Here is a 14341-nt window from a genome sequence, read left to right on the forward strand (position 1 = left end):
TCTTAGTATATAGTATATATTTTATCTTTCTTTGCATATAAAACACTTAAGAAATGTATAGAAAACATAGAAAATAGGTGCAGGAGTAGGCCATTTGGCCCTTCGAGCCTGCACCGCCATTTATTATGATCATGGCTGACCATCCAACTCAGAACCCTGCACCAGCCTTCCCTCCATACCCCCTGATCCCCCTAGCCACAAGGGCCATATCTAACTCCCTCTTAAATATAGCCAATGAACTGGCCTCAACTGTTTCCTGTGGCAGAGAATTCCACAGATTCACCACTCTCTGTGTGAAGTTTTTCCTAATTTCAGTCCTAAAAGGCTTCGCCTTTATCCTCAAACCGTGACCCCTCATTCTGGACTTCCCCAACATCGGGAACAATCTTCCTGCATCTAGCCTGTCCAATCCCTTTAGGATTTTATACATTTCAATCAGATCCCCACTCAATCTTCTAAATTCGAACGAGTACAAGCCTAGTTCATCCAGTCTTTCTTCATATGAAAGTCCTGCCATCCCAGGAATCAATCTGGTGAACCTTCTTTGTACTCCCTCTATGGCAAGGATGTCTTTCCCCAGATTAGGGGACCAAAACTGCACACAATACTCCAGGTGTGGTCTCACCAAGGCCTTGTACAACTGCAGTAGTACCTACCTGCTGCTGTACTGGAACCCTCTTGCTATAAATGCCAGCATACCATTGGTATGTATTTCAATAATTAAATCAGTGCATTGCTTAGTAATAATTGTAGCTTTAATCGGGGCAGGGCCTTTCACATGCTCTATTATTCTCACTTTATCCTTTACCCTTTAAAATTGTTCTGATCGTTGACCAACTGTAGCTTAACGCTTTTCCAATGACCGATGATGTTTCACCTCTTTCCGATCGCTTTATTATTTTCACTTTATTTTCAATCGTGATCGTTTTCCGTCAACGGAACAGAAACATTGCGGATTCAGCAGCAGCCGTGGGTGGTGGGTCCTGACCTGAGCTCCCCTGGATCGTAAAGTCCACCCACACTGAGACAGGTTAAATGGGACAAGTGGGGGCGGTGCTGACTGGAAAAGGGTGGGGGGTGGTCAGGGTGAATCTTGCTAAGAAAAATTTAAGCCAAATACAAAGTTATACCCGCAGCAATGTTGACAGTAACGACTTAAAATGGCGGATGGCGTTCTCCATCCTCTGTTCGTGAAGTGCGAGTTGTTCATAAGTTGAATGTTTGTAACTCGGGGACTGCCTGTACCTGTCCAAAATTCTCTTAAACATTGAAATTGAGCGCCATTTATGGTGGCAGCTCGTTCCACACTCTCAAGACTTTGAGTGAAGAAGTTTCCCCTCATACTTCACCCATGACCACTAGTTGTAGTCCCACACAACCTCAATGGAAAAAGCCTGCTTGAATTTATCCTTTCTATACCCCTCATAATATTGTACAGTTCTGTCAAATCTCAATCTTCTACATTCCAAAGGAATAATGTCTTAACCTATTTAATCTTTCCTTATTACTCAGGTCCTCCAGTCCCAGCAACATCCTTTTAAATTTTCTCTGTACTCTTTCAGCCTTATTTACATTTATCTTGTAGGTTGATGACCAAAACTGTGCATAACACTCCAAAGTAGGCTTCACCAACATCTTGTATAACTTCAACATAACATCCCATCTCCTGTACTCAGTGTTGAAATTTAAGGCCAATGTGCCAAAAGCTTTCTTTACAATCAATCCTATCTACTTGTGCTGCTTCTTTAAATAAATTGTGGACCTATATTCCCAGATCCCCTTGTTCTACAGCACTCTTCAGGAGTCAACTGTTCACTACGCAAGACCTACTCTGGTTGGTCGTACTGAAGTGCAAACCTTGCACGTATTTGCATTAAATTCCATCTGCCATTTTTCCAGCTGGTCCAGATCCTGCTGTAAGCTGTCTTCCTCACTGACAACTACACCCCCAATCTTGGTGTCATCTGCAAGTTTGTTGATCGAGTTAATTACATCATCCAGATCATTGATATATATGACAAACAACGTGACCCACCAGTGACCCCTGCAGCACACCACCAGTCACTGGCCTCCATTCATAGAGGCTACCATCTACTACCACTCTCTGGCTTCTCCCATGAAAGTCAATGTCAATCCAATTTACTACCTCACCTTGAGTGACGAGCGACAGAACCTTCTTGACCAACCTCCCATGCGGAACCTTATCATATACCCTGCCTTCATCAACTTCCCTGGTAACTTCATTGAAAAACTCTTAAGATTGGTTAGACATGATCTACCATGCATGAAACCGTGGTGACTATCCCTAATCAGTCCCTGTTGATAAATATTCATTTTTCCTGTCCCTTGGAATACCTTCCAATAACCTCACTGGCCTATAATTTCCTGATTTATTTTTAGAGCCTTTCTAAATAGTAGAGCAACATTATATAATCTCTAATCCTCTGGTATCTGTCCTTTTAGTAACGATGATTTAAATATCTCTGCTAGGGCCCTTGCAACTTCTGCACTTACCTCCCATAGGGTTCAAGGGAACACGTTGCCAGTTCAATGCTACTTTGCTTCACTTCTATAGACTCTATGTCTATCTCAGTCACAGAGCCAGACTCAACGCTAGAGACCTGACCACTGTGACTTCCCTCTGCTAGGTCATCCCCCGCAATAGTATCCAAAGTGGTATAGCTGTTGCTGAGGGCGATGGCCACAGGGATACTCTGAACTGGCTGTTTAATCTCTTTCCCTTTCTTATCAGCCAGTTTCCTGTGTCCTTTTTATACGTCCTAGCTATCACCCCTTCAGTCTCCTCAATGATCCGGAGTTCATCCAGTTCCAGCTCCAACATCTTAACAGGGAGTGTTAGAAGCTGCAGGCGTCAGGTATACTGGAAGTCTACCAGCCTTTCCACATCCCACAAGAGGAGCATTCCTGCCTAGCATCCCTACTGTTCTAACTGAACAAATATTTAAAAAAGGAAAAAACAAATAAATAGAGGGAAAAAATCTACCTACAGCTTTGCTTTCTCTGAGTGAAGCCTCGAAGTGCAAAAGCTTCAAAATCCCACTCTTCCACTGTCCACTTCAACATCGGCTGCTCTGATTGCCCCTGCCTTATTATAATTTGTTCTTGCCAATCAATCCCGATCACTGATTGGCCACTGTTCAAATGAATCTGATTGCCGTGAGTCAATGCCTTGTGTACTCAATCGACAAATCTAAATGAGCTATGTTGGCTCACATTTCGGATCTCTAATTTGCCACTGCTTTTCTCTCATTGTTCTCATTCAAAATATGAGTTAGTGATATTAACTTGCTGCCATTACTCTCTAAAATGAATGGTGTGATTGTTCCTTAGAGGAGCCAGCCCACTGAACCTGCTGAACTACCATAAATTAAAGCTCCACTGCTGGAGGAATGCAGCTTCAGAATAGCTGTGAGAATTGCTGGTAAAGACAAGGTCATAACATTTTTTCACACCAAAATTTGATAGTGATTGTACAGAAAAACTGTCCACTCTTACATCAAAATGAAAACTAATTGCTGTCCCAATTTAAAGGTTTTGGGTGTTTTTTTGGGGGAGGGGGGTGAATAGTAAAAATACAAATTGTATTGATAGCATTGTTGCGATAATCCAGCACTTTGTTCTGGTCAGTTTCATTTAGAAGGCTGAGTGAGAGAAAATATCACTGCCAAATCATTATACAAACTTGAGCAACTTTACTACCTGATCACACTGGTGGGGTAATGTCTTTGTAGCAATTGCATCACTGTAGCAAATCATCTTCTGATCTAACAGATGGGATACGATACATAAGCAGTAGAAAAACCAAATCAACTTTTTCTTTAAAGTTGAAGGTTAAGATCGTAAGAATAGCTGAAGTGTTATTTTCAGTGACAGTAGAATCATTTTGGTAGAACAGGGCCCATGGCTTCCTATTAGACCAGTAGGAAAGATGGTATTGTAATCTTAAATAGAAAAGATAAGTAAAATTCATTATGGGGTTACAAATAAGATGTGAACTTCTGGGGTGAATGGTGTGGGGGGAGGGGGGAAGGAATAAAAGATAAGTAATACAATTTTACACATTCCTACATTAGCCCATGGCTAAGTTAGGCACTTTTGCCTGCATACAAGTATTCCTGATAAATTAGTTAAGCAAATTTTACCTTTGCCAATAGTGAGCACAGTATTAAAATTCTACAAGCATACTGGATATGCATTTAAAGCTAGTTAAGTAAATATATCAAAGCTTGCCTTGTTTGTGGTAACAACTTTATTCATTGTACAGATTCCAGTTTGCATACATATTGAGTGTCCTTTGATTATGCACTGGCCTAATTTTCCTTTCAAAAATATTGATTTTGCTACCAAATACAAATATTTCCATAGAAATGATTTAGAAGAGAAAGTCAGTAGTAGGAATACACCAAGATGATGATGACTATTGAAAGAGGCATGAAACATTAAAAGTACCTGAGCAAAGGATCCACAAGAGCACAATCCAATTGGATTCTCAATTTCCTCACTTGCAGACCCCAGTCAGTTCAGATTGGCATCATCTCCACAATCTCCATCAGCACTGGTGCACCACAAGACTGTGTGCTTTGTCTTCTGCTCTACTCACTTTACATATGACTCTGTGGTTAAGCACAGTTCCAATGCCATAATTCACGTTTGCTGATGACGCCACTGTCATAGGCTGAATCAAAGATGGTGACAAATCAGCATACAGGAGGGAGATTGAAAATCTGGTTTAGCAAGACCAAGGAGCTGATTATTGATTTCAGGAGATGGAAAGCAGAGATCCATCAGCCAGTCCTCATCGGAGCATTAGAGATGGAGAGGGTCCGCAACTTTAAATTCCTCAGTGCTGTTACTTTGGATGATCTGTTCTGGCCCAACACACGTGCAATTATGAAGAAAATACAGTAGCTCCTCTTCTTAGACTTCTACAGATGTTTGGTGGAGAGTATATGGTCTGGCTGCATCACAGCCTTTGAATAGAAAATCCTACTGAAAGTAGTGGATCGGGCCCAGTCCATCATATGTAAAGCCCTCCACATCCCTAAGCACACCTACACAAAATGCTGTTGCAGGAAAACAGCACCATCACTGGGGACCCCAGCCAGGTTATACTCTCTTCTCACTGCTGCTAACTGGAAGGTATAGGAGCCTCAGGACCTACACCACTCAGCCATCAGGTTCTTGAACCAGATGGAACAACTTGCTCATCCCCAACATTGAGGTGTTCCCACAACCTACTGATTCACTTTTAAGGACTCCTTATCTGTTCTCGCTATTTATTGGTTATTTATGTATTATTTCTTTATGTGTATTTGCATAGTTTGTTGTCTTTTGCACACTGGTTGAATGCCCAAGTTGGTGCAGTCTTTCATTGATTCCGTTATAGTGATTATTCTACAGATTTATTGAGTATACTGCAAGACAATGAATCTCAGGGTTGTGTATGGTGACATATATACACTTTAATAATAAATCTACTTGAACTATGGTTATGTGAAACACTTCCAAATATTTTTGCAGCTCATGTGTGCTATAAGATATGCATACAATTGAATTTGACAGATCTAACCCAGATCTGTTCTTGGCAAACACACAGGAAAGAACACATTAGTACAACAAAGAATATCATGGCAATTTTGGAAGCATGAATTGATTTACCCAATTTAAATCTGAAAACAATCAAGTTTATAGAGATACAAATATTATGAAGTATAATATTCAAAGATTTCCTGTAAGCTATTGATTTAAATTTCATCATTAGTGAATCTTAATTAGAAATGATTTTTTTCACATAATTCTGTACATTTTTGTGAAGTTGATTTCCTGTAGCTGCAAAAATCTCCTGTGCTAACTTGCGTGTCCTTTCAGATCCAGACCACATGGCTCGATAAACGGGAACTGTGTACTTCTGTTTACCCTGTGACAAGAGGAAAAGGGTCAAAACATTTAACATAGAACATAGAATAGTACAGCACAGTACAGGCCCTTTGGCCCACATTGTTGTGCCGACCCTTAAACCCTGACTCCCATATAACCCCCCTCCCCACCTTAAATTCCTCTATATACCTGTCTAGTAGTCCCTTAAATTTCACTAGTGTATCTGCCTCCACCACCGACTCAGGCAGGATATTCCATGCACCACTCTGAGTAAAAATCCTTCCTCTAATATCCCCCTTGAACTTCCCACCCCTTACCTTAAAGCCCTGTCCCCTTGTATTGAGCAGTGGTGCCCTGAGGAAGAGGCACTGAATAGGACTCTTACCTATTCCTCTTAATATCTTGTATACCTCTATCATGTCTCCTCTCACCTCCTCCTCTCCAAAGAGTAAAGCCCTAGCTCCCTTAATCTCTGATCATAATCCATACTCCCTAAACCAGGCAGCATCCTGGTAAATCTCCTCTGTACCCTTTCCAATGCTTCCACATCCTTCCTATAGTGAGGCAACCAGAACTGGACACAGTACTCCACGTGTGGCCTAACCAGAGTTTTATAGAGCTGCATCATTACATCGTGACTCTTAAACTTTATCCCTCGACTTATGAAAGCTAACACCCCATAAGCTTTCTTAACTACCCTATCCACCTCTGAGGCAACTTTCAGGGATCTGTGGACATGTGCCCCCAGATCCTTCTGCTCCTCCACACTACCAAGTATCCTGCCATTTACTTTGAACTCTGCCTTGGAGTTTGGCCTTCCAAAGTGTACCACCTCACAATTCTCCGGGTTGAACTCCACCTGCCACTTCTCAGCCCACTTCTGCAACCCATCAATGTCTCTCTGAATCTTCGACAATCATCTACATTATCCACAACACCACCAACCTTTGTGTCGTCTGCAAACTTGCCAACTACCCCCTCATCCAGGTCGTTAATTAAAATCACGAAAAGTAGAGGTCCCAGAACTGATGCTTGTGGGACACCACTAGTCACAACCCTCCAGTCTGAATGTACTCCCTCCACCACGACCCTCTGCCTTCTGCAGGCAAGCCAATTCTGAATCCACCTGGCCAAACTTCCCTGGATCCCATGCCTTCTGACTTTCTGAATAAGCCTACCGTGTGGAACCTTGTCAAATGCCTTACTAAAATCCATATAGAGCACATCCACTGCACTACCCTTATCTATATGCCTGGTCACCTCCTCAAAGAACTCTATCAAGCTCGTTAGACACAATCTGCCCTTCACAAAGCTATGCCGACTGTCCCTGATCAGACTATGATTCGCTAAATGCCCATAGATCCTATCTCTAAAAATCTTTTCCAACAGCTTTCCCACCGCAGATGCAAGGCTCACTGGTTTATAATTACCCGGACTATCCCTACTACCTTTTTTGAACAAAGGGACAACATTTGCCTCCCTCCAATCCTCCGGTACCATTCCTGTAGACAACGAGGACATAAAGATCCTAGCCAGAGGCTCAGCAATCTCTTCCCTCACCTTGTGGAGCAGCCTGGGGAATATTCCGTCAGGCCCCGGGGATTTATCAGTCCTAATGTATTTTAACAACTCCAACACTTCCTCTCCCTTAATATCAACATGCTCCAGAACATCAACCTCACTCTTATTGTCCTCACCATCATCAAGTTTCCTCTTATTGGTGAATACCGAAGAGAAGTATCCATTGAGGATCTCGCTCACTTCCACAGCCTCTAGGCACATCTTCCCATCTTTATCTCTAATTGGTCCTACCTTCACTCCTGTCATCCTTTTTTTCTTCACATAATTGAAGAATGCCTTGGGGTTTTCCTTTACCCTACTTGCCAAGGCCCCCTTCTTGCTCTGCTCAGCCCCATTTTTAAAATTTTTTAAAATTCAATTTTCAAATTTAATTACATAGAATAATATATCTACCATCCCCCCTCCCCTTGACCCTTCCGCCCATAACATACCCCTACCTAAAAAAAAGAAAAAAAAACAGGAAAAAAAAAGGAAAGAAAGACTGCCTGGATATTGGAAGGTCTCCACATGCTCCATGGGATTCAAAATAAATTTAATATATGTATTTGTTTCTTTCCCCAGAGGACCAACGTCTATATCATTGGAGCACCTATATATACAATCCTACCTTTTGTAAATAAGGGCACCAGATACTCAAAAATGTATCATATTTATTCCTTAAATTAGAAGTATTTTTTTCAAGTGGAATACAGCTAAAGATTTCATTATTCCAACTATCCGTACTTAAATACGAATTCGATTTCTAAATAACTGCAATAGTCTTTTTGGCTACTGCCAATGCAATTTTTATAAATTCTTTCTGATATTTATTCAATTTAAGTTTCCGTTTTATCCCTTCAATGTCACCTAATAAAAATAATATTACGTTATGTGGAAGTTGTGTTCCAATAATTTGTTCCAACAAAACTCTTAAATTTATCCAAAAAGGTTGAATTTTGAAACAAGACCAAGTAGAATATAAGAGTACCAATGTCTTGATTACACCAAAAATATTGATCAGATAAGTTTGGGTTTAATCTATTTATTTTTTGTGGTGTTATATATAATTGGTGTAAAAAATTATATTGTACTAATCTGAGTCGAACATTTATTGTATTTGTCATACCGTCAAGACATAGTCTTGACCAACTTGTTTCATCAATATTGAAATCCGTTTCCCATTTTTGTCTTGACTTATGGATTCCTTGTTTAAATGTCTGTTTTTGAATCAGATTATACATAAAAGTAGTAAATTTTTAAAATTTTTCTTTTGAATTAAAATTTCAATTTCGTTAGGTTTCAGCAATAACATTGTTTGACCCAGTTTATCGCTTAAGTAAATCGTTAATTGAAAATAACAAAAAGTGTTATTTGATATTTTGTATTTATTCTTTAATTGTTCAAATGACATCAATATACCACCTTCATAACAGTCTCCTACACATCAAATCCCTTTTTGATACCAATTATATAAAAGTTGATTATCCATTGTAAAGGGAATAAGTCTATGTTGAATCAGAGGTCTCCTTGCTAATAAAGATTTCCTTATTTCATCAACATTTATCTTATTCCATAAATCATATGTTTTAATATAGGAGATTCTTTCTTTTCCCGTATCCATTTAGATTCCCATTTATATATAAAATCTTCCGATGTATTTTCTCCTATTTTACCTAATACTATTCTAATCCATGCCGGTTTTTCTTCATCAAAAAAAAAATGCAATAAATCTAAGTTGATTTGCTTTATAGTAATTCTTAAAATTTGGAAGTTCTTATTTAACTCTTGAAAAAACTTCTGCGACAATTGTATTGGTAGTGTTTGAAATAGATACAGTAATCTAGGAAATATATTCATTTTTACAGCATTAAATCTACCCACTAATGTTATTGGTAACATCATCCATTTATCAAGATCTTCTTGAATTTTTTTCAATAGTGATAAATAATTTATATAAATTATTCATATCATTATCAACTCTTATACCTAAATACTTTATACCATTTATCGGCCATCTAAATTGAGTTGCTAATCGACATTGACTATAGTCTCCTTTAGTAAGGGGTAAAATTTCACTTTTATCCCAGTTTATTTTATACCCTGATACTTTCCCATACTCTTCCAATCTAGAAGATAATTTACACAATGAATGCAATGGGTTTGTTAAATAGATCAAAACATCATCAGCAAATAAATCAATCTTATATTCCTCCCGATTAACTCTAAAACGCTTAATATCTGAATCAATTCTAATTAATTCAGCTAATGGTTCTATCGCCAATACAAATAAAGCAGGTGATAATGGACAACCTTGTCTAGTTGACCTTTTTAACTGGAATGGTGTTGAAATTTGGCCATTTGTCACTATTTTAGCATTGGGATTAGTATTTAAGGTTTTAATCCAGTTTATAAAAAAGTACTCCTAACCCATATTTTTCCAATACTTTAAATAAAACATCTCATTCCAATCTATCAAATGCTTTTTCTGCATCCAAAGCTATTGCCACACTCATTTCCTCCCTCTTTTGTGCCAAATGAATTATACTAAGTAACCGAGTTACATTATCTGCCAATTGTCTATTTTTAGTAAATCCTGTTTGATCCATGTATTAATTTTGGTAAATATTTAGATAATCTACTAGATAAAATTTTTGCTATTATTTTATAATCCGTATTCAACAAAGAAATAGGCCTATATGATGCTGGATTTAAAGGATCTCTATCCTTCTTTGGCAATACTATTAAAATCGCTGTCAAAAAAAATTCTGGAAGTTTATGTGTTCTTTCTGCTTGACATATTAACTCCGTAAAAGGAGAAATTAATAAATCTTTAAACTTTTTGTAAAATTCAGGCGGAAAACCATCCTCTCCTGGAGATTTATTACTCTGAAGTGATCCTAAAGCTTCTTCAACCTATTTTAATGTAAAAGGCATATCTAATCCCTTCTGTTCTTCCAAATTCAATTTTGGGAGAGTTGTTTGTGATAAAAATCTTTCTATCTCATGAACATCATTTTGTGATTCCAATTGATATAATTCAGAGTAAAAACTTTTAAAAGGTTTCATTAATTTGTAAAGGTTTATTTTATTTGCACTTGTTGTAATTACATTTATCTTTTTGGAAGCCTGTTCTGTTTTCAACTGCCAGGCAAGAATCTTGTGTGGTCTCTCACCTAACTCATAATACCTCTGCTTAGTTCTCATAATTGCTTTTTCTGTTCGGTATGTCTGAAGCTATTATATTGTAGCTTATTATTGACGAGTTGTCTTCGTTTTTCTTCTATCATATGTCTTTGAGATTCTTTTTCTAATTTTGTAATCTCTTTTTCCAGTTGGTCTAGTTCTACCATATATTCCTTCTTAATTTTAGAAGTATAACTTATTATCTGACCCCACAAATATGCTTTCATTGTGTCCCATAATACAAATTTATCATCAACTGAATAAGAGTTCGTATCCAAAAAAAATTGAATGTTTTTTTCATAAAATCACAGAAGTCTTGACATTTTAATACTGAATTAAATCTCCAGCTGTAAGTCGATTCCTCCTTATCCGTCATCATCATTGTCATTATTAGAGGAGAATGATCTGACAATATTCTCCTTTTATATTCCATATTTTTTACTCTATCCTGAATATTCGTTGATAGTAAAAAAATCTATCCTTGAGTAAGTTTTATATCTGTTTGAATAGAGCAAATAATCTCTTTCTCTTGGGTTAATTCTTCTCCATACATCAATCAAATTTAAATCTTTCACCAATGACAGTTAATTTTACTACTTTCAATTTTGTAACAGCCTTGGTTGATCTATCTAAAACTGGGTTTAGACAAAAGTTAAAAGTCTCCACCTATTAATATTTTATCATGTGCATCAGCCAAATTCAAAAAGTCTTCTTGTATAAATTTAGCATCATTTTCATTTGGTGCATAAATATTCATGAGTCCATAATTCCAAAAAAAGTTGGCAATGTATAATCAATTATGTCCCTGCAGAATCAGTTATTACATTTTGTATTCTAATTGGTAATGTTTTATTGACCAAAATTGCAACTCCCCTCGTTTTTGAATTAAATGAAGCTGTAATTACACGTCCCACCCAATCTCTCTTTAATTTCTGATGTTCTATCTCTGTTAAGTGTGTTTCCTGCAAGAAGGCTATATCTACCTTCACCTTCTTAATATGTGTTAAAATTCTTTTTCTTTTCACTGGTCCATTAAGCCCATTAACATTAAAACTCAAAAAATTCAATAAGTTAGTCATTATTCTTAACAAAATTACTCCAATCTATAACATTACTAAACATTTCCACTCTCATAGTTCCTTCGGGAATCTCTTTAAAATTCACCATGTTGCTATGTGTCTTCTCCCCACCACCCTCAATCATCCAGGCAAAGAGAAAGAAGTAAAAGAAAGATAAATTATAAAAAAAATAACAAAGTACCCCCCTACTAATGTTGAGAGTAAAAGAAAACCCCACAACATTACCCCCTCCATTTTGCAGGCCATGGCTGCCGCCATGATTACACACATGAATCCCGTAGCAATCGATCAGTAGTTCTTCCTGCTCCCCGTAACAAAACATAATATATAAAACTTTAATATCACTACTCCCAACTAATATTCCTCAAACTTTTACATTTCTTCCCCGCTATCATATAATTAATATATTTGTATATTCTTCCACCCTTAAAGATCCACCAAGTCTATTCCCTATCCCAGTCTTCATCTTTAATCCATCTCGCCCCACTGGATTTCTTCCTGTGTCTAGCGAATATTCAAAGATTCTTGTACAAACTCCTCCGCGTTCTGATAATCAGGTAAAAAAATTTTCTTTTTCCATCAGCCAAAAAAATCTTCAACATTGCAGGATGGCGCAGTATAAATTGATAACCATTTCCCCATAGGACTTTTTTCACTGGGTTGAATTCCTTCCTTTTCTTCAAAAGTTCATAACTTATGTCAGGGTAGAAAAGAACTGTTTCCTTCTATCATCAGTGGCCACTTCTTTTTTTGGCATCTTGGGCAGCCGCTGGCAGAATCCTTCCTTTATCTTGATATCTTAAACATTTTATTAAAATTGATCGCAGATTTTGGTCGTGGTGTGGTTTTGGTCTTAAAGCTCTATGTGCCCTTTCAATTGACCGATTTCCCTCTTCCATTTGCAAAATTTCCGGGATCCATCTTTGAAAAAATTTTATTGGATCCTCCCCCTCTATACCTTCTTTAAGACCAACAATCTTAATATTATATCGCCTACTAAAATTTTCCAGCACATCCACTTTTTCCAACAGCCATTTTCTTTCTGTTGTCCAGGCAAGGATATTATCTTCTATCTTGTCCACTCTATCTTTGGCATCCTCCATTATTTCTTCCAACTTTTTAAACTTTCTTATCCGTTTTTTCCTGTTTTTTCATAACATTATCAAACATAGTCTTCATGTTTTTAGCGTCTGTTTTTATTACTTTTAATTCAGCCATTATTTGCACTAAGGCCTCTCTTATGTCTCCACGATGTTTTTTTACTTTTAATCTCTTCTTGTTCTTCTTCCTCCTTTTCTTCATCTATATTCACCGGGGTATCGGATTCTAACTCCAGATCACTCTCACTTTCAGTGGCAATCGGATCTTGTAGTTCAGTTTGTACCAATTTGCGCATGCCCGCTTCTTTACGCATGTGCAATTCCTGCTTCTTCTTCCTAGAGACTGCTGCTGTTGTCGCTGCCTCCTGTTCTTCAACGCCGGAGACAAGGTGTGTCTCCTCGAAAGGAGATCCAACCTGAGCACGAGGTTCCATCGTAGTAGTAGGCCCTTTTTTCTTCCCATCTCGGAGTGCTGTCAAAATGGTAGTCTTCTTCTGTTTACAAGGCATATCTTAAAATAATCTTGAGTATTTATAAGTAGCCTTCAAAAAATATTTATTAACTTTTCTTTATTTAAATGATACTTTTGATTTTTTTTTTTTTTTTTACGGGAGAGTTGGATTTCCACGTCTTGATCCTACGTCATCATGTGACGTCCCCCAGCCCCTTCTTAAGCTCCTTTCTTGCTACCCTATATTCCTCAATAGACCCATCTGATCCTTGCTTCCTAAACCTCATGTATGCTGCCTTCTTTCACCTGACTAGATTTTTCACCTCACTTGTCACCCATGGTTCCTTCACCCTACCATTCTTTATCTTCCTCACTGGGACAAATTCATCCCTAACATCCTGCAAGAGATCTCTAAACATCGACCACATGTCCATAGTACATATCCCTGCAAAAACATTATCTCAATTCACACCCGCAAGTTCTAGCCTTATAGCCTCATAGTTTTCCCTTCCCTAATTAAAAATTTTCCTGTCCTCTCTGATTCTATCCTTTTCCATGATAATACTGAAGGCCAGGGAGCGGTGGTCACTGTCCCCCAGATGCTCACTCCATGAGAGATCTGTGACCTGACCCAGTTTGTTACCTAATACTAGATCTAGTATGGCATTCCCCCAAGTTGGCCTGTCAACATACTGTGACAGGAATATGTCCTGGACACACTTAACAAACTCTGCCATGTCCAAACCCTTGGAACTAATCAGGTGCCAATCAAGATTTGGGAAGTTAAAGTCACCCATGATAACAACCCTGTTATTCTTGCACCCTTCCAAAATCTGCCTCCCAATCTGTTCCTCAGTATCTCTGCTGCTACCAGGGGGCCTATAGAATACTCACAATAGAGTAACTGCTCCCTTCCTGTTCCTGACTTCCACCTATACTGACTCAAAAGAGGATCCTGCTACATTACCCACCCTTTCTGTAGCTGTAATAGTATCCCTGACCAGTAATGCCACCCCTCCTCCCCTTTTACCCCCCTCTCTATCCCTTTTAAAGCACTGAAATCCAGGAAT

At 38.2% G+C, this 14341-nt stretch overlaps 1 protein-coding gene across 1 annotated transcript in view; it reads right to left on the bottom strand.

Annotated features, from left to right (window-relative positions):
- Positions 1-5452: 5452 nt before the first annotated feature.
- rnpep (arginyl aminopeptidase (aminopeptidase B)) overlaps positions 5453-14341 on the bottom strand; it is a 33870-nt gene continuing 24981 nt past the window's right edge. Inside the window, exon 11 of the mRNA XM_072278634.1 lies at positions 5453-5938. Within this exon, the coding sequence (XP_072134735.1) occupies positions 5789-5938 (150 nt within the window). The 3' untranslated portion in view covers positions 5453-5788. The remainder of the gene's footprint in view (positions 5939-14341) is intronic.

This window comes from Mobula birostris, chromosome 14 (genome assembly GCF_030028105.1).
Source record: "Mobula birostris isolate sMobBir1 chromosome 14, sMobBir1.hap1, whole genome shotgun sequence".
Taxonomy (NCBI): domain Eukaryota; kingdom Metazoa; phylum Chordata; class Chondrichthyes; order Myliobatiformes; family Myliobatidae; genus Mobula; species Mobula birostris.